At 42.0% G+C, this 20615-nt stretch overlaps 1 protein-coding gene across 10 annotated transcripts in view; it reads left to right on the forward strand.

Moving 5' to 3' along the window:
* The window catches only part of MTCL1 (microtubule crosslinking factor 1), a 137874-nt gene that overhangs the window by 107150 nt on the left and 10109 nt on the right, over nt 1–20615 (forward strand). For all 10 annotated transcript variants that reach the window (XM_036009313.1, XM_036009314.1, XM_036009308.1 and 7 more), the window contains 4 exons: nt 8469–8636; nt 12160–12414; nt 17558–17854; nt 19486–19517. In XM_036009313.1, coding sequence (XP_035865206.1) covers nt 8469–8636; nt 12160–12414; nt 17558–17854; nt 19486–19517 — 752 coding nt within the window. The remainder of the gene's footprint in view (nt 1–8468; nt 8637–12159; nt 12415–17557; nt 17855–19485; nt 19518–20615) is intronic.

Here is a 20615-nt window from a genome sequence, read left to right on the forward strand (position 1 = left end):
AGTTTGAATAAAGGCTTCAAAACTCAAAATTAATTTTCTGGTAAGAAGATCAAATACTATATATCAAAAAGTGTAAGAAATATTTGAAACAGGAAAAAGAAAAATCTTTAATCCCCCAAAATGAAAACTATTAGATGTCTGTGTCCCCAAAATATATGCAGTAATAGAAGACTTTCTCAAACATGGAAGGCCTCATTCAAAGGAAAAAGAGGCTCAGACTTAATTTTATTTATATCGCCGAGTACATGAAAACAAAATATGTGCATCACTTGCTAGATTACTAAATAGCAAACATTTTTGATAATTCAAAACCAGTTTGTACTATGTCAAGTGCATTTTTGTTTTTTCCAAGATAGAATGGAGAAGTCTTTCATGCGAACAAGCAGCTTTAAGTGGCACACTGAAGAGCTGTTTTCTGTGCACCCATCCATCCTTCATTTTCACTGACTCATATGACTCAAGAAAAAGGAATTTTCAAAGGACTTTTCATTACATTACTAGGAAGTTCGTCATAATGCCAGAGTCCACGGGGAGAATTTAGCTGGTAGAATGAGTTTTCCAACAATGATTTAGAAAATCAAATGCTACTTTGAAAAATAATCCTTTAAAATCTGCCAGGTTTTTTTTTTCTTTTTTTACTTAAGATTACAGTTTTATTATACAGGATACAGGATGAGTGTTTAGGTGGTCGGTGATGCGGACTGTGAATGAATTCACAAAGAGAAGGAAGTGTAGAGAATAAAGTTTTCATTCACTCTCCAAGAAAGGAGAGGGCCACAGTGTGGAGAGATACACCAGGCTCTGCCAGTGTTTTGTTTTGTTTTGTTTTGTTTTTTTAACAAATATTTTGTTTATTTTAATGAACCTGGTACAATATCCATTTAAAATCCATGTCCCAGGCCAAAAAGTACAAATAAAATAAAAAAGAAGTGTTCTGTTGTATATACTTCTGCATGAATAACTTTATCAACTGCTAACAATTAAAAAATTAGAACTTTTCTGGAACCTTCTGACAAGATTTTTCTTTAGTCTTAAAATGCTTTCTCTTTATCGAAGCCATTGTTGGTGTTAGTCTTTGCTCTCACTTTATCTGCCATCTTGACTCCAGCCTGATATTCCTCTTCTTTTGATTCAGGCCCTCAGGTTTTAAAAGTAGCTGTAAATTAAGTTCTCTGGAAAACGTGCATCTCCCACAGAAAGTTGTAGTCCAGGAGTGAAGCAATCCCAAACTAGAATTTCGGGGCCAATCAGAAAGTTATTATGAGCAGTTGCATTGGTCGACCTTATTTTTCACAAGCCTGAAGGTTCACAGTCCTGGAAAAAGGTGGCCTCTCTGTGCACCATGTATTTCGAAAAAAGAGGGCAATGTGAAGGTGGCTAGGGTTTGGTCACCAAAAATCAGCACAATGAAAACAATAATGAAAAATGGGCAGTGGAATTCTAATTGCCAGATGTTTTAAAGAAATGGGGTGCCAGTTTTCAATTCCATTTTGAACACCACATTACAGAAGAACTATTTTTAAAAATAAAAAGTATTGAGGGAAAAGAAAAACTGAAAAGACTATGTAAACCACTGAACCAACTGCTGTTTGTTCCTGATAAACTTTAGTCACATCTCCTTCCTCCATTCCATTTTTTTGGAATGCGATTATCAGCAGTTCTCTGGCACCTTCAAAGAGAAACCTGAGTCAGTTCCTTGTAACTCCCTGTCTCTGACCGTATGGTTCTTCCATTTTCCTGAGATGTGTCATCATTTTCTCTTTCAGTGAATCTCACTGTTATCCTGTCCAGTGACTGAGGTTAATATACATTTCTTACTTCTTATCCCCCAAGTCCTCAATTGAAGGCTTTGCCTCCTGGTCAGATGTGGTGGCAGCGGCATGCCCCCGCCCCAACCTGTGCCCCCCACCCCCCGCCAAGCAGTGGCCTCTGATAGAGAGAACCTTGCCCCAGGACTTCTAAGTTTGTCTCTCTTCCCTACAGCACAGCACTATGGCTATCCCAGTTTTATTAAATTTTTTAAGAGAGGTATTGGCAATTAGTACTGTAAAGTATCTGTAATTAACTCAAACAGTATTCCTTGATGTCTACTCAGTCAAAAACCTGCTGTACTAAGATCATGCATTGGGTGTTTCTCACACAAGTGTCCAAATGTTTTGGAAAAAACAAAAAATGTAATACATCTGGTTTTCTAAACCATAGTCATGGAAAATTATACCCTTGGGGTGGAAAATAATGTAGAGTCACTCAGCTGGAACCTCACATTCACTGTATTTTAATATCATCTGTGTTTTCCTCTTCTTCCAGTGCTTATTAGATCTTCCCCTTAAAGCTGAGATGGGTCCAGGAGGCTTCACTTTGCACAGTGTGCAGCAGAGGCGCGTGAATGGGCTCACAGGGTAGAGGCCAGACGGGCAGAATTAGTTCTGCCTTTAATGGACCCATCTCTCCATAGTAATTAAGTGCACAATGCCATCCGTCCAAGGGCAGAAGATTAGTGAGCTCTACTGTAAGTGACAGCTGGTTCCCTGAGAGTGAACATTCTCAGTTAGAAGGCTTGCCTGCCCTTTAGTGGTCTGAGGACTAATTAGCTAGGTAGCCTGGGTGTCTTACAGAGCTGCTGAACAGAACTACACGCCTTTTTAGAAACTCTGAGAACCTCCCAAGTGATAAGCAGAATGAGAAACATGGCCCAGCTTCTTTCCCAAGGATAAACTCACAAGTAACAAAATTTCCCAGGCCTTGATCTTTGCTTTGTGTCATATTGAACATTCTCACAGTTTAACACAGTAAATGGTAACCTTTATCATGTCCAATGAGATAAAAAAAATTTTAAATGTATTGAGTCAACCTTGGAAATAGTTCATGAAAATCATCAGGTTAGAAAATGTCTGGCTCTGTGAATGTTCCCTGTTGACTGATCTTTAGTTATACCATCTAGCAGCAATGACCCAATTGTCCTTGAGAACAGGAAGCACTTTCAGTTTGCCTCTTGGAAGAGCAGAGGCTGGAAATATGCAGGGGCATGTTACATAGTTCTCATCGAGCTCCAAGATGCTTGTCACTTGCCACTATGTTAGGCTTTTGAGACCAGCACTGCTAAGTCTGTGTATGCATTTCATATTCATTTGTAATTCCTGAAATCAAGTTAAAAAAACAACAATAAAACCAAACAAGGTGATTGATAGTGCCAGAATTATGACCCTGTGGCTCTAACAGCTAGTCTTCCTAGAATTGGATTAATTTTTTTAAAAGAGAAATTACTTTTTCATTCAGAGATGTGACGTAATAGTCATTAAAGCATCTAAGCATAAATGTAAAGAATCTAATTTAGAATCCAGAGCAAAATCTACAGAAATTTTGTTTCATATTAGTCTTTAACTGGGCTTGGTCACTGAAGAGTCTCGCTCAGGATCATCCAGCATTGGGACTGAGTAGGTTCTGCTCCCCTGGGCCTTTGTCGTGGATCCAGCCATCTGAAGCTTAGGCCTTTGGGGCTACGCCAAGTCAGATCAGCCTTTCTCCTGTAGCCCAAGTGCCTTCAGCTCCCTGGACCTCTTAGACTTGGACTCACCTGGGTGCCTCGCAGCCACTTTCTGACCGCCCACCTTTCTGCTTTGCCCCCAGTGCAGAACTTACAGAGGAGCACCTCTCCCAGACAAGGGCTGAATGTCATGCCCTGACGTTTTCCTTTTTGGGTTTTTTGAGGTCGGGGGGGGTGCATGGGGGAGATTAATAAACCTTCCCTCTTGAGCCTTAATAGCTTTTACATTTCAAATTTGTATGTTATACTGTGGTTTATTCTTCAGACTTTGCAACTTTATATCCTTACCTGGGAGACATACAGCTCTGTATAAAATGAACCAGACCACAGCTTATGATTTTGAAACTTTGCTGTGTATTTTTGTTTGTTTGTTTGTTTGTTTCTGTTACTGTGGAAGTAGCACCTGCTGGAGATGAAAAGTCACAAGTACTAAAGGGGATTTAAGGAAAGGACTCTCCACCTCAATCCCATGGTGGTCAGCTTATGACATGACTTTCAAGTGCATAACAAACTCTGAATGTTGCCTTTAAGTGATTTCTTCCTATCTGGCCCCTTGGTTTTCATCAGACTTGCCCTGGTTTCTTTGAAGCCTTTGGCTGGTATCTCTGGGTTTATAATGTATTCAATATATGTCCATCAGTTCTTTCACAGACCCATATTGGGAAGCCCTCAGTGAAAGTTATAGTGGCCTGCAGGCACAGAGCCCATGTGGCCTGGATCAGCTGGTATATTCTCAGCCAGAAGAAAAATGATTTCCGTGCATAGATGAGTCTGTCATCTCTGTAAAACCTCCATCAGAGGTCATATTTTCATGGCTAGTCTTCAATAACTTGTCTTTTACCTGTGGGGGGATAGTGGTTTTAGAAAAGAATCTTAAAATTAATCTGAATGTAACAAGGTAAGAATGATAAATGGCGTGTTTAGTTAAATGTTGCTGGATGTATAAATGTATCCTTCTTGGCTAATCTCAGAAAAGGACTTGTTTTGGGACCCCCGCTGAAAAATGCTGTAGGAGCTCCCCCTCTTTGTATGTATCAGATGAGAACTATGCATTGTGTATTGGAGGCCGGGAGCAGCTACCAGAGCACTCCAGAACTCCCTGCCTACGTCTAACAGCCTAAATGGATCAGAAGTGGAGGCCATCACCTCTGTTTAGGGAGGGGCTTTTGTGGGTCAGCCTATAGCAGCAGGTAAACTAAATGGCTTTAATCTAAAGCCATTTCCAAAGTTAATGGCTCTGATGCAAGCAAAGTAGTTGATGGTAATTCACTCTTTCACAGAATTGTGATACACAGGTTTTAGAAATCTTAGGCAAGAATGACTTTGTAAAATTGCTGGCATTGTATCACAAATAGCTTGGTGTATCGCCTTTTCTATAAACCTCCTTTTCACTTTCTATTAATAATATTTATTGTATACTTGGATAACAGTCCTTTTGGCTGAAACCCAACCCTGAACCTGTTGTAAAGTTTAACACTTTATAGCACAATTTTGGGATTATTTAAAGCCTCACCCAAAAGAGGTGAGCTCGGAAGGACTGAAATGCCCTTAGACTGGGGAGAAGGAATAGTAGAGCCATTTTATCCTGTGTCTTTGTGAGGAAACCAACCAGCTGATGTTGAAGAGATTGAAAAGTTGGTCTTTTTATTGAGATGGACCTATGTCTAACAGATCAGAAGCTAAAGGAAGGGTTGCGTGGCTGGGCCCCTGACACAGAAGATTCAGAAGCTCTGTATCCAGGAAGACTCACCTAAATATCTTTAAGTGGACCAGAGTCACGGTTCCATTCTTGACTTGATTTGGGTAGTCTTTTTACCTAAAACATAGCCCAATACAGGCCAGCACTGGAGGAAAAGGGAGAGAAGTAACTTTTAGGTATTTTTTTTAGGGTGGCTCAGTATTATTATTTCCCTTGATATAGGGATGGAAATTCATTTCACAGAAATTAGATGGCTTCTCTAAGGCCAAGTTAAAAAAAATAATAATAATGGCCTAGGCAGGGTATGATGTCAGAATTCAAATATCCTGGCTTGGATTGTTCAGCCTTGGAAGGGACAGACCTGGATTGCAGTCTGGGCCCTGCACTTCCTAGCAGCGAGACCTCAGCAGTCTGCACACTGCAGTTCCTCCTCTGTAACATGGAGAACGTAGCAGTACATCCCCAGGACTGATATGAAATGCAAGGTCGTGTAGATAAGTGATTTAGCGTACCCCCTGGCTCATTGGAAACAATATTAGTTGTCATTACTGGGGGTTTTGTGTGTGAAAAAGTCATTTAGAAGGGTCATGCCCAGCAATGGCTCCTTCAGGGCCTTCAGAAATCTTTACTTAGGCTTCAGTTCCTGCTGTCGTGCACCAGTGCAGAGAGCTAGTGTGGCATCTGGTCATGCCACATGCTGCTCCCGGGTGATTATAGTGTGACAAGTATCCATGGCATGGGTTCTCTGAACTCTCTCGCTGTCTTGGCCACCTTTACCCCAAAGTAATTCTGAGCTCATTTCATGATGATTAATATACTGATGGAATAGAACATTATGTTGATTACTCTGACCCAGATGTGCATGAAAACATTAAAGCTTAATTTCTTTAATCTGATATCTGCTAATGCCAAAAAGTAGTTACTTCCAGAGTATGTACTTCCAAATTTTCAATCTGCAAAAGGACTATCACATGAACCTCTGTTTTCAAGAAGCACAAAGTACTGATCCTAATGTCAGAGCCCCTCGGTGCAGGATTAAGAAGCCCACAGGCTGACCACAGGTGTGACTTGGGGTTCACAGGGAGCTATGTATTACACATAAGAATTATTATATGGGTTTTTGCTTTTTCTTCAGTGAAAATTAGATGATTACTCCGAAGACTGAATCAAAGTTATTATTATTTTATGCTCAAAATTCTTTGACATAGTAATATATTCAAACTCTAAAATCCAAAGATGAAAATACCAAAGAAATGTACCATAAAATATACATAATTTTTCATCAAATTCTAAACTTAGAATGATGTATATTTCTGAAAAGACTGTTGTAACACCTCACTCACCAGCACTTAAATAACTTTTAAATACTTTCGATGTAGAGTTTATAGAAACTGTTCTATATTTACAGTAACTTCACACATTTCAAAAGCATCTCTTTGAATATAGAGGTAATTTGTTTATATTCAGGTGCTTGGAAAGAATGTAGGATTTCTAGAAGGTTCTCTGTCTTCTGAGCTTTGCAAATGTTAACTGAATTGTACTTTTATAAGCTTTTTACCTCAGAGCTATTAAAGTAAAACTTGGTGTTCAAGGTGAGGAAAGACCAGTGAGCAATAAACCAAATGGCTAACAAGCAGACCTTTCTACTCATTCAGAAGTCTGCTGTATCTAATACTAGAACTATTCATGTAAATTAGGGGGGCAACTATGAAGTTTTCAGTAATCTGTTCATGTTAAAGAATTTCTTTTCTTTTTTTTTTTTTTAGATTTTATTTATTTATTTTTAGAGAGGAAAGGGAGGGAGATAGAGAGAGAGATGAGAGAGAGAGAGAGAGAGATCAATGTGCGGTTGCTGGGGGTTCTGGCCTGCAACCCAGGAATGTACCCTGGCTGGGAATCGAACCTGGGACACTTTGGTTCCCAGCCCGTGCTCAATCCACTGAGCTACGCCAGCCAGGAGAATTTCTTTTCTAATTCAACTGTATTTAAATCCAAATATATCTTAATCTTTTCCCAGATTTGTTGACCATCTTTGTGTATGTACATGTGTGTGTTCAGAGGGCTAACTAGATGGTTTTAACCATCTAGTGATGGTTCAGCTGACTCTCCATGTGATGGAGGGGAAGTGATGTGTGTGTAGGTCCCAAGCTAGGGGACAGAAAGGCACTCATCTTGGTTTTCCAAGTAGGAGGATTCCACCTGAGAATAAGGGGCTTGCCCTTCTGTAGTAGAGACTGCCTGCATCCAGAGGGACCAAGATAGCTTTTATTCCTCTTGTCTTATAAATATACCAAATAAGATTGTCCTAAGGCCTCCCCATGCACCCTTGTGTTCTCTGTACAGTTGAAAGAGATGGGCCATGGGGCTATTATTATCCAGGTGCCCATAAAATGCCCGTGCTGAAATGTACTAAGAGAGCAATAATGGTTTTGAAATGTGACTTCAAGGGGCAGAACAGGTCATAGAAAATATAAAATCTTTTAAGTTGGGTATAAGCACATCATGCAAAACCCTGGAAAGGTTGGAATAGGTCAGTCAGCCTTGTCTCTCCCCAGGCACGTACTGTGGGGGAGGGGCAAGATAAACATGCGCATGGTTATTTGTGCTGTTAGTGGAGCAGAAGGGAGGAGCAGTGATTCCATCTCAGAAGGCCATGGGGAAGCCTTTATAAACAGTTTTTTCTTTTGACTTTCATTAATTAAACCTTAAAAGTTGCCCTGCCCCCATGGCTACATTTGTCATATATATGACCTCTGAGTAGCTACAAGTCAGAGGATGGCCAGCCTATGTTCCCAAGAAACAAGACCTCTGTGCATTCCCTGTATTGCAACAGCCGTCATTCAAACGACAGCACACACAGGTGCGGGTTTGTATTTTGTTCTGTCTGCATCCCTAGCCAGAACTTTGGACATCTGAAGTCACACAGAGTGTTGCCTTGGCAGCCCTGGCCTCCAGGGCTCCCTGTGGCCTCCTGCACCTTCTTCTCTTCTGCTTCAGGTTCCCCTAGCACCAGCCCAAGTCCTGGCCTCCCTCCTACTCCAACAAACCCTTAGCAGTCCCAGCCCCAGGGGCCTGATGGCAGGCAGGGGTACCTCCTGGCTCCACGCCCATTGCCAGTGGCATCTTGGAAACAGCCTAGCACCACCTTGATTGCCAGGCTTTTCTCTTCTGACCAAAAGAATGCCCTTACCTGCAGTGGCAGAGCCTACACCCATATTCCCACAGGTGGTGGAAAACCAGCGGCTGTTCAGCGCACTGAAGACCTTGCTGGAGGACTTGCGCTCGGAGCTGCGGGAAGACGAGCATGCCCGGCTGCGGCTGCAGCAGCAATATGCCAGCGACAAGGCTGCCTGGGACGTGGAGTGGGCCGTGCTCAAGTGCCGCCTGGAACAGGTACCTGACTCCCCAGCCTGTCTCCCCCAGGACAGGTGGAGAGGAGGCAGAGTTACTGAGATCCACAGTGACTCTCGTCTGAGATAAAGAGGCTCTGAGTAGAAAACCAGGAGCAGCTGCCTGCTATCTCTTCTTCAAGTTCCCAACCTTTCCAAGGCACCTTTATTCCCCTCATATTTCTTCTCCCAAATATTAAAAATGGTCAGCACTTTAGAGGTAGCATTAATTTTCCCGTTCCACATTGAGCAAGGTTGTGTTTAGCCCCATCAAAGGACTGCAGCATGAGGTGGTAATCAGAGTGCACTGACGTAATTCAGACAGGAGCTAAGCAAATGCAGATTGTAGTTTAGTTATTTCTGAAAAAGGTAAATATATGCTTTCCTTTAGATTTCTCCAAATACTGGAAAGAGTGGTAGACCTCCCGTGACATGACCCAGAAACCTAATCAGCCTCAGTGTCCCATTCACCCTAGAGGACATGGAGGCCCAGTAGAAGTGGCTGGTCTCAGGTCACAGAGCCTTGAGTGCTCTGTGGAGGGGAGAGTGGGTTCCTGCCTTCACTCTCCAAACAGAGCAGAACCTGCAGGGAGATTTTAGACCCTGGCATGGTGGTTAAGATCAGACCTGGCCAGAAACATTCTTTTCTACATTTTCAGAAACATTTTCTCCCTAGAAATCTTAAAAGTGCTGTCACTTCCTACATAGTGTCCACCTACTCAGATTGTTTCTCCAGGTTTCTTCCAGCCACTTGATTGTGATAAGGGAGGACAGGTCTATGCATCTTTGATAATCTATTCTCTAGGCCCTCTTTTGAGACAAACCATAAAGTAATTAAAATTTTATGTCAATTGGGTCAGTCCTGCATGGGGAGAAAAAAAAAACTTCCCAGAAAGGAGACATCTTCCAAATGGTCTTAATAAAAGATGAAAGGAGTTGTCATGTCCAAGGAAAACAGCTCTCCTGATACCTGCGTGCCCACCTGCATTGCCACCTGACCCAGGGGAGCAGTGGTATCAGGTTCATATCCCTGGGAAGAGCAGAGACACAGTCTTTGCAGAGGACGCTGCAAAGCACAGGAAAACCAAAGTGCCAGGCGAGGCTAGTCAGATGACAAAGCCAGTGACCCAGTTACTAGTCCTGCCTACTGCCTGGCAGCAGACTCTTTCTAGAGTTTCCGTTTATGTTAGGATACATCCTGAACAGTCAGCAGCAGAGGAGAAATGAGTAAAAACACTCACTGATGAGCTGCTTTCAGACCAATTAAAAATATGGTTATGGGAGAAAAAAAACCTAAATATTTTCAAAGACCTTAAGTGTAGCTAAAGAACGGAGGCAAAATCTTTGATGCCATCCAGTTTCAAAACACTTCATCTTAATGTTTTGGAGAAACCTTGCATCCACCCACATGTTTGCTACAAATAAAGCCTCAGGGAGAGTCATTAAACACCATGAAATGATGCTAGGACTTGAATCCTAGAAGGCAGGTGGTTATAGATAAGATTCATCTTCTGCCCAAATCATTTAAGAAGTTTCTTAAACATTTGCAGCCCAGGAAGCAATGAATGTGGGTGGATACTGGTTCATTTATAATAGTCGCATCTTTACCCTCTTCCACTTAAAAGCAGAACAGGTGAATTCTACCAACATTTAAGTATTTTCTCTCAGTGAAGGCCATGTTGAGTCAATTCCCAAATCTGTGACTCTTTCAATTGACTCCTAAGTCAGACCTTATTCTAAATGCCAAGGATCCAGCAACAAGTAAGGTATTTCTTGACCAGGTTTGCAGTTCCGTGGGAGACCCAGACAAGTCCTGTAATTCTTAATAGTGTGGGAAATACCCTGCCAGGCCTGTCCACAGTGCTGTTGGTGAGTGGAGGCATGCAGGGCACAAACCTCAGCTCAAGGATTTAGAGAGGATTGTTTATGAAAGTCCTGCTTAGAATGAATCTCAGAGGATGAATAGGAGTGGGTACATGGAAAAGGAGGGAAAGGATATTTCAGACAGAAAAGGAATATCATGAAGAAGGGAGCATGTCATGTCTGTGGAGCTGTACCTACAGAGACAAAAGAATGTTCAAAAAATTGAAATGATAATTGTGATTTTTATCATGGCATTAAAGCATTTTGGTTTGCTTTTTAAAAAGTTACTTTGGATTCAAGGTAGAGAATGGATTAGAAACCAATAGGATTGAATGGATTAACATGGGTCCATGGGATCTGCTGAACTAGAATAGGAAAAAGGTATATCATATGTACAGTAATCTTTAACTAAAATTTCTTATGTTCTCCAACAGTACTACACATCCAGTTCCTTCTGCCTGTCTTCTGCTATTGCTGTCATACCGTATACTTCTACATGTACTATAAATACACAGTACTTTGCAACTATTTTTGCTTCGTAAACTCAGTGATTTTTCTAAAGCAATTGAAAGTAGAGACAAATGAGTTTTACATTGTATTTATTTATGTCATTTTCAGTGTTTTTCATTTTGTGTGTGTGTGTGTAAAAGAGCATCTGTTGATATCATATTCCTTCTGCCTGAACAGTTTCTCTATCATTTCTTGAAGTGCAGGCCTGCTGGCAATGATTTTATTTCTCAATTTTTATTTATTAAAAAATACTGTTTTCCTTTATTTTTGAAAGGTATTTTTACTGAGTATGTAATTTTATTAAGGTTGCCATGTACCCCCTTCAGCATTTTAGAGATACTCCTCCATTGTCACCTGACTTGCATAATTTCTAAGGAGAGGTCTGTTGTCATTCGTATCTGTGTGCCTCTGTATCTCTGTATGTGTCTTTTTTCTCTGCCTGTAAGGCTTCCTCTTTGGTTTTAAGAAGTTTGAATATTATTTTTCTAGATTGGAATCTTTTTTGTTTGTTTGTTTGTTTTTGATACTTAACCTCCTGTATGTTTAACAAATATATATTGTAGATGCCTAAGTTCTATCACTGACTCATCACTAGGTTCCATGTTGGGGCTAAGAATATAAGACAGACACATACCTATCCTCAAGGAGCTTTACAGAAGGGCATGTAAGAGATGGTGGTGACTCAGTAGGGAAGTAGAGCTGAGAGGCAGACTATGAGAACTTAGACATTCTGTGTGACTCTGTCAAGTGTTCATAATTAGAACTTTAAAAATGAAAATTGTGCCCTGACTGATATGGCTCAGTGGATTGAGTGCCAGCCTGTGAACTAAAGGGTCACTGATTTGAGTCAGCAGATGCCTGGGTTGTGGGCCAGGTCCCAAGTTGGGGGCATACAAGAGGCAACCAGTTGATGTTTCTTTCCCACATTGATGTTTCTCTCCCTCTCTTTCCCTTTCCCTTCTCTCTATAAATAAATAAACAAAGTCTTTAAACAATAAAAATAATAAAAATGAAAATGGAGTCTGCCATGGGATTGCTCAGATCTTGGTTTAAACATGTTTCCAGGGATAATACATTAACATTCTGGCATTTTCTTCTCTTACTAATGTGAGACTTGACAGGGACGAAGTTCTTACATTTTTTCTCCTTGACAGCTGGAAGAGAAAACTGAGAAAAACTTGGGAGAACTGGACTCCACCACTGACAGCAAAGGAGCATTCAAGAAAGAGAGGGAAATCCACCAGAAGCTGCTTGCTGACAGTCATGGCCTGGTCATGGACCTGCGCTGGCAGATCCATCACAGTGAGAAGAACTGGAACCGGGAGAAGGTGGAACTTCTTGACCGCCTGGACAGAGATCGACAGGAGTGGGAGCGGCAAAAGAAGGAGCTCTTGTGGAAAATAGAACAGGTAAGGAAGCACCCAGACACCAGAGAAGAGAGTGGGGACAGCTAAATTCACCTGGAACTCAGAGCATGTAGAAGGAAAAACAGTCAGATTGCTTAGAGGTCCTCACTACGTCAAGATGTTTTGTGGGCTTCCAGAGGAAGAGAAAGAAAAGAAAAAATAGAATTTTTAGTATTGGAAACATGGGCTCAGCTCTCTCATTACACAGATCTTTTCTTTGCAAAATTTGTAGGTAAATTCCCTGTGTGTGTATATGTGTGGTGTGTGTATGTTCTGGGAGGTAACTTTTTAAAGGAATGTAAACTCCAAACTTGAAAGATGAGGTTATTTCAAGTCTTATAAAGTGATTTCTGCAAACAAGCAAGTTAACTTTTTAAATTTCCCACTAACCATGTGGTCACTGTGACTGCTCCAACCTGAATGGAATTATTGTCCATTAGTAAGGAAATTGCTGGATTAAATTGGAAGTCAGGCTGTTTGCACCTGCTGTGCATATTACTGAGCTGTAATTAGACAGGACCATAGTCAGGGGAAGTAGCTGGTAGCTCATCACCTTTAGCTAAACAAATGATTCAGAAACTCAGATTAATTTAGGAGGAGCGGGGGAGTTGTTTTTCCGCCACCCAGATCATCATTCTCTGTGTCGCATCAGCCTTAGGACAGATTGCGTAGTTGTGGCTGTGCCTGAGTGATGCACAGATTACATTTTTACATTAAATTGGTGAGGTTTGGAATTCCTCCCTGGTCGGATTTTTACATGGCATACATTTTATTTCAGCTTGTCATACTCACAAATTCATGAGGCCTCAAGGAAATGTATTAAATCAATAAGAAACTAAGCTCAGGAAAAATAACCTCATCATTTATTACAAACACTCATACTGCCTGCATTCATATGGGAGCCTTTAAAAAATGTGCTCAGTCATCCCTAGACATATGGTACCTGTGTTATGCAGGTACAGCGGCAAAAGTTGACTTCTGCATACTGTAGTGGTGAGGAAGGGAAGACGAACTGAAAAAGACCTGGAGCCGTTAGCTCAGAAAGTCTCAAGAAGAAGGAAGTGCACTGCAGATAGGAAGGAGCTGAAGTTCCTCCTAGTTTGGATTACTCACACAACTGAGTCACCTTACTGATATTTGATATGGTTCATTTCAAACAACCACAAATTCTATCTAAGGAAAGTTGTCCATTTCCTGTTCAACCTAGAAATGCCAGCACTTGAGGAGGATCTTCTGTATTAAGTCCCCTTGTGCTTGTGCTCTATTGAAGGGATCAGTGGAAATTGTAGGAGCAAAGTGGCGTGTGTTCCTAAGAATGGTCACAGATTTATTGTAGCCAGCTGTAGCCAATCAGTAGTGTCACTAACCCTGGGCACCTTGTTACCCAGGGAAGTTCCCTCTTGGCCTTCCCTCCAGGGTCTCTCACTTTGTCTGTCCCTCCTGTACCCCAGCAAGGCCATCAGGATCCCTGCTCTTCTGGGTCCCTTTTGCCTGTTTGCTGTAGGCCTGTTGGTCTTCTATAGCTTCATTTTGGAAGTCACACCTTGGATATAAGTTAAGCAAGTCTTTCAGGGTTTTATTTTACTTTTGGGAATGAGGAATTTCTACTAAAGAAAAAATTGATAGTCAGCTTTCAAATAGTTAATGACCAAAGGATGAGCACTCGTCTCATATTAAAAATATATTTTAGAAAGAGAAAAGGGGCGGGAGCTGAACCCCACATTCAGGTTGCCAATACTGCCACAGTTCTAGTGCTGACAGCCCAGAACATCAGTCTTCAAGGCTGACGTCTTTGAGCGTGGTGGGTTCTCGGCACTCATCTATTTCTGGAATCTGTGTGTGTAGTGGATCCCACAGGCTTTGTACAATGACTTCACTGCTCTTTTTAGAAAAGGGTTTGTTGCCAGTAAATGATGCTTCAGGTGTGCGATTGTGACTGGCCTTTTCCCCCAAATATTCAAGATTTTAAAAAAAGATTTTATAAATCTCACTGCCCAATCCTGAAAAGTAGGTACAGCAGTTATAAACATTCCCTGAAAGAGGCAACTGGATGACGTGTGTGTGTGTGTGTGTGTGTGTGTGTGTGTGTGTATTGATTTAGTTTATCAGTAACTGGATTGCTCACTCATGTAACTTTTAGTAAGAGGTAAACAAGAATGAACATTCTTCATAGTGTATCCTCCTGATATTTGACTACTTGGTAAGCCGTATAACCTTGAGTTGGATAACCTAATATAAATGCTAAAAGAAGTAACACTAAATCCACTTTCCACTTTCAGAACACATGTTTCATACTTGCTTGGTGTCACTGAATTCCTACATAAGTTCTGTGCCACATGAGAGAGACATTTTTACATGATGGATGACTGCAGGAGTATGGTTAAGGTCATACAACACAAATCTATCTTATCAGCCTCTCCTGACTCAATTCAAACTTGACTGGGTGACTGTTAACTTTTATGGAGTCACAATGCTTCTCTCCTTAGAGCTGTTAAATTCCCAATTAACATGTTGCTGGTACAGGACTTCCAGCTCTAAATAGCTAAAGGAAAGTTCATTCTCCTCCCAGTAAATTCCTTAGATCAGGTGTCTGTACAACATGAAAGGCCCTTCTTTTTTTTTTTTAAGATTTATTTATTTTCAGAGAGAGGGGAAGGAAGGGTGAAAGAGGGAGAGAAACATTGGTGTGAGAGAGAAACATCAGTTGGCTGCATCTCACACACCTTGCAACCCAGGCGTGTGCCCTGATTGGGAATCCAACGGGTGCTCAAGCCACTGAGCCACACCAGCCAGGGCAGAAAGGCTCTTCTTTTAAAAGCCACTCACAAAGTGATCTTTTTTTTTTCTTCTTTTGACCAGTTGAGCTGAGATGACATTCTTCATGGTTTATTGTTTCCTGTATCATTTGAAATGCAAATCTTTTAAATTTTCTATTTGTATTACAAGTTGTTCTACTGCAGGGTTCTAAGTACAGGATTTGCTGGTGCCTGGTTTGAAATGGCTCTCCTAGGAAACCCTAGCCTTTTAAGGACCCATTATTCTATTACAACACCCCAGAGGCATCTTAGCATCAGACACCTCCAGCTCAAACCATTCCAGTTCATTTTTAGGAAACCTAACACCAGCTTTAGTGCTTCTTGCTCCTGGCTGCGGGTTTATTTTTGAAATTCCACTTCACTGAGTTAGAGCTGCTTGCTCATAGCTCTCCTCGCTAGTCATTCTTCCCCCTCTTCACACACACCCTCAGTGCACATTTGCAGTTTCAGTTGTGATTCTTGCATTTTAATTTCTTACCCAAATAGCTTAGAGATGATCATGTGTTGAAACTAAATTGCGCTGACATGCATAAGATAACCATAATAGAAAGCTTTCCTTTTAATTTTTTTAATTAAAGAAAGCATTTTGCATCTTTAAGAGAGCTGGGAAGAACTGTCATGGGGAGGGAGGGGCAGAGAGCAGAGGCAGTAGAGCGGACACCCCAGAGGGATGTGTTTCTTCCCTAATGCAGCTGTGATGTTCCCTCAGACTCTGACACGGAAGCTCTGGTGGCTTCAGTCTTCCTCCGCCTCATAAAATGAAGATAATACTCTAAGACTTCTGTTCCACCACCTCAGAAATTACTAAAAATAAGCAAGTCCTTTGGTGGTACGCAGGCTACACTCATAGCCAATTTGTGAATGAAGGCTGAAATTGGGGCACAATAGTGTAGTTTAGGAAAGATGCTTTCTTAAATAAATGTGCTTCTAAGGGAGTTTTAGGGCTTCCTGGTACTGTCCCAGCACTTAAGGATTGAAAATCTATCTCTTGCCACCCCTTCAGGACAAATCCAAGTGTCATTTTAGTCACTCAGATAATTTACTTATTCAAAAGAGCAGCCACCGTGGGAAGTGCTGAGCATGTTGATTAGTAGAGACCCCATGAAGGCTGTGCAGATGGAAGTGTCCTCAGGCCTCAACTGTGCTTCTTGTGCATGTTTGACAGGGAGGCAGTGACAAAAGCTTGGTGAGGAAAGCTTGGCAGGGTAGAGGGGAAGCCACCCGTTAGGACTTCTGCTACGGCCTCTCCAAGGAGAGGAGTGAGAGCACCTTCTCTCCCTACATTTCCCTGACTGTCCCTGTGATTTCACATTGACATCCTTCCTGACCGTCTTCCATAAGATCCCCGTGTTTGTAAACAGGCACAGTGGTTGTCAGTGCGCCCCAGCTCCAGAGGGCAGGCCCGAGGGAAGTCAGTAATGGTTCCACTGACAAACAGTGTGCTTCACCAGGGGCTGGGCCCTGGGGCCCCTTCTTGACCTAGGAGGGCAGGATGCTATCCCAACTGATAGATGAGGAGACTGAGCTGAGAAGAGTTGGGGACCTTATTCCTGAGAGCAAACCTGCAAGCCACAACAGTGGTTCCAGTTCTCGTCTTCCGAACTGCAAGTGGTCCTGTGTTTTCCCCACCAGTGCTTCTGGAGTTTCCCAAGTCAGGCAAAACAAAAGTTTGACTTAAACGTGTGTGTCTTATGTTTATTGTCAATCATTCCAGGTCTTAACTACCTTAGAGCTAAGTTTCAATCCAGTTGTTTCTGGCACCTAGTGGTTCAAACAGTTTGGTCACTTGGCTTATATAAAAGACTCTTTCCACATGAATTGGAAATAATACTCTGTTACTAGAAAACTCGGCTAGTTAAGAAAACCAAAATTCACCCTCAGAAGTTTGCTGTCATTGATGGTTTTCCACTGAGTATACCTTACATTTGGAAAGTAATTACCAAAAAAAAAGTTCATTGTTGTTTAATGTTAGTTTTTCTTAAAAAATAAATGTATAGTTTCCTGTGAACACAGTACACCAAGTTATATACAATAATGTAGATTCTTGTCAGGAGGAGTTGGTCTGTATGTGGTTAATGCGGTTAATGCAGATTTTCAGTCCAAACAAAAGTGTGATTTTTTTTTTTGTACAGCATTTGTAATGTTGGGTTAACATTTTGAAATCAAGGTCAGAACTTAAAGAATATTTATGTCTCAAGGTCTTTGAGGTGTGAGCTGTGGATTTGCAGAAGGACTCATCTGTAATTCCAAATTGCGGACAGATTGTATGGTCTTAGGATAGTGACAGACAGAAAAGTGAGACTACTTGTTTTGATTTTTAAACCCTCAAGTTGCAGAAAGAGAACAGTCCCCAGAGAGGTGGACATTTCCTCTGTGATCAAAAAGAAGGCGGCAGCCGCTCCTTTGCACCCCCGGGAAGCCCCTGCATGCCTCGGCCTATGGGGATGTGGCCCTGCTCCGACTCGGACTCCACCCCTTTTGAAGACCGGCCGCTCTCCAAGCTGAAGGAGTCGGACAGGTGTTCAGCCCGGGAGAACCTCTACTTGGATGCCCTGTCTTTGGAGGAAGAGCCAGAGGAGCCTCCAGCCCACGGCTCCCAGAGGGAGTTCAGGAACTGCCTCCCTGAGGTTGGCCTGGGTTTCGGGATGCAGTTAACCGCTGTAAGACCCAGGGGTTGTCGGGAAACCCTGCCACGTGGCAGGCAGGCTCCGGGGCTTAAGTAAAAATGAAAGTTTCACAGTGCCAAGAGCTTTGCTTGCTGGCCCTCACCCCAAACTCCTAGCTTGTGCTGTGGTCAGTTTTATTTTGCCACTTTGTCTCAGGTTTGGAAATACAGGGCTCATGTCCTGTGTAAACAAAAAGGCCTCACAAATGGCATATCCAGTGAAACACACAGGCGGAAATTGTAGATTTTCAACTTAACTTAAACTCATAGCACAGTCTTCTGATTCTAGAAAACTGATTAACAACAACAAAAAACGTTTGTTTTAAAGAAAATACCTGATGTTTGGAAATTGCAAATGTCACTACACAGTGGCATACTATAAACACCTTATTCTGCACAAAGGGAAAATGACCCAGCACTTAGAAAACTCACATAAAGTCGATGAGCAGGTAGACAAGCTAAGGTCTGGTTAAGCCCTTTTTAAAACTGGGTTTTAAAAATTGATTTTAGGAATCATTACCTGTAAGTCCATTTAACAATTGCCGTTCCTGACGTTTAACCTGTCCCAAGCACTGAATAGACTGAGGAGAGTTCACATCAATAATATTGTTGAAATGTGGGGAAATTATACTCAGTCACATGTCAGCGAGGTCAGGTGCCCTCTTCTTGGCAATAGATAAACCAAGTTGATGTGATATCACCAACATGCCACCCTGTTTGATCTGTCGGCAGTCTCACATAGTCCAATTTCACAGCAGCTCAGAGGCAGCCCCGGGTCGGGAGACTGTCCTGGTACTGCTCCGCAGGGGCCTGGACCCTGTCTGATGATCTGCATGGCAGGCCATGCTCACTTGGGGAAGCACACCAGGCTGTTTACCCTGCCAACAAATAAATCTCCCTTATCCAGGGCTTGCTGGGACCCTTGTTCCTTCTTCAGGTCCACATCAGCTCATCAGCTCGAGGGTGTGTTCTCAAGTCAGCCTATGTTGATGTTCTCTGTCAGCGCAGCTCTCATTCTTCTTGAGCAGAAGTCGCTGTAACTTTGTCTCTGGTTCCAAATCACGATGTTTAAAATTAAGGGGGTATTCAAGCTTAAGAATATCAAACCAAATTCTATAGAGAGGCTTAGACCAAAGGATATCAGCCTCCTAACTTACTCTTTCGTCCTCATCTTCTTGTCTCCCACCTCCCCTCCTCTCACGCATATGCACACACTCACACATGTGTGCACACAGGCAGACCCAGGTCATTACAAAGCCAGATTTGAAATTCACGGAATCAGTGAAGTCCTTTGAGGAAGCACAGGAGCACTGCTTCCTCCATGACAGAGTTTACACACAGTTTATCGCCAGTTTTCTCACGTGGGTTCCTTCCTGGACTGCTGAAGCTCCAACACCTCATCACACTGTGGGCTATGATTTTATTACTCTACTCCAAAGGCTGAGGGGCAGTAGCACCCCAGACCAAACTTGACTCTGGGCGTTTTCAGTGGTGTTTTCCTAGGGCAGAAGAGAAAATATATCACTTAGCACAGTGAAAGCTCCTGGGCAACCAACATTCACTGATTCAGACGAACTTATGTCTTCTTTCCAGGAAGAAGAAAATCACAAGGGAAATCTTCAAAGGTAAGTAAGACTGATGAAAACAGTAGACATCTGAAATAAAATCCTCTTGTCTTAAAATCTCAGCTTGTCACTGTGGCCTGTTTTAATACTCTCTTCAAAATGACTTAAAATAGACTTCTGAATAAGTACTTGCTTTATTATTTTTAATTTAATAAATAAGGTATTTCTTATTGTTAACAACAAAAAGGCCAGAGGTGTGCTGTGTCTGTGTGCTGGTGTTAGGGTGGAACCTTTGCAGGTCCAGTTGTATATTGTACGTACAAAGGGATGGTTGTGTTGGGTGGTGTTCGAAAAGTCCATGGGAACCCCTGTCCTCTAACTTCAAGTCTGGGAAAACTCCCTCTTGACAGGCTGTGAGACGTGGTCCTGGACATTTGAAAGCTCTATTGGTAGGATTTATTAAAATATTTCCTGGCAATAATCTTCGAAGTGTAGATATACAGTAGTTGATGTTGATGTTATTGATCACATATTTTGGGACATATGTGTGAGAGGACATTTCTGAAAAGACACATAGAAGCAAATTTGTTTTAATGTAAACATTAAAAATACACAGCTGAGGGGAACATAGATTTCTCGTAACAGCCCCCCCACCCCCACCCCAACACAGTCTTTACAGATGAACATGTACCATTTCCACTACATAACAACTCTCCCCTGGGCCATTTGGTGTTTCCAGATCTCCTCACCTCTGGTTTTTCCATGAACTTCACATTCAGGAATTTTTGTCCCCTTCCTTTTTACCCCTTTATCAGATTAACCCAAAACCTAGAACTGCCTCTGGGACATTTGTGTCCTTCATGCTCTGTCCTGTCTCTCCTTCTCAGATGGTACAGGGCAGCCCTTGAGAGCTCAGGCTCAAGAGCCAAATGGCCTGGGTTCAAACCTGCTTTGGCCTCTCACTAGCCATGTGACCGTGGCTGAGTTTTGTAACTGCTTTTTGCCTGAGTTTTCTCATCTGTGAACAGGAGATATTTAGATTGTTTTTACAGCCCATGTGTGGTACACATAAAGCAATTCCTGGCACAGAATAAACAGTAAACAATGTGTAGGTATCATTACATCTGCCTACTTTCTTCCTCTCTTAGCAGACCTCTG

Source organism: Phyllostomus discolor, chromosome 9, assembly GCF_004126475.2.
Source record: "Phyllostomus discolor isolate MPI-MPIP mPhyDis1 chromosome 9, mPhyDis1.pri.v3, whole genome shotgun sequence".
Taxonomy (NCBI): domain Eukaryota; kingdom Metazoa; phylum Chordata; class Mammalia; order Chiroptera; family Phyllostomidae; genus Phyllostomus; species Phyllostomus discolor.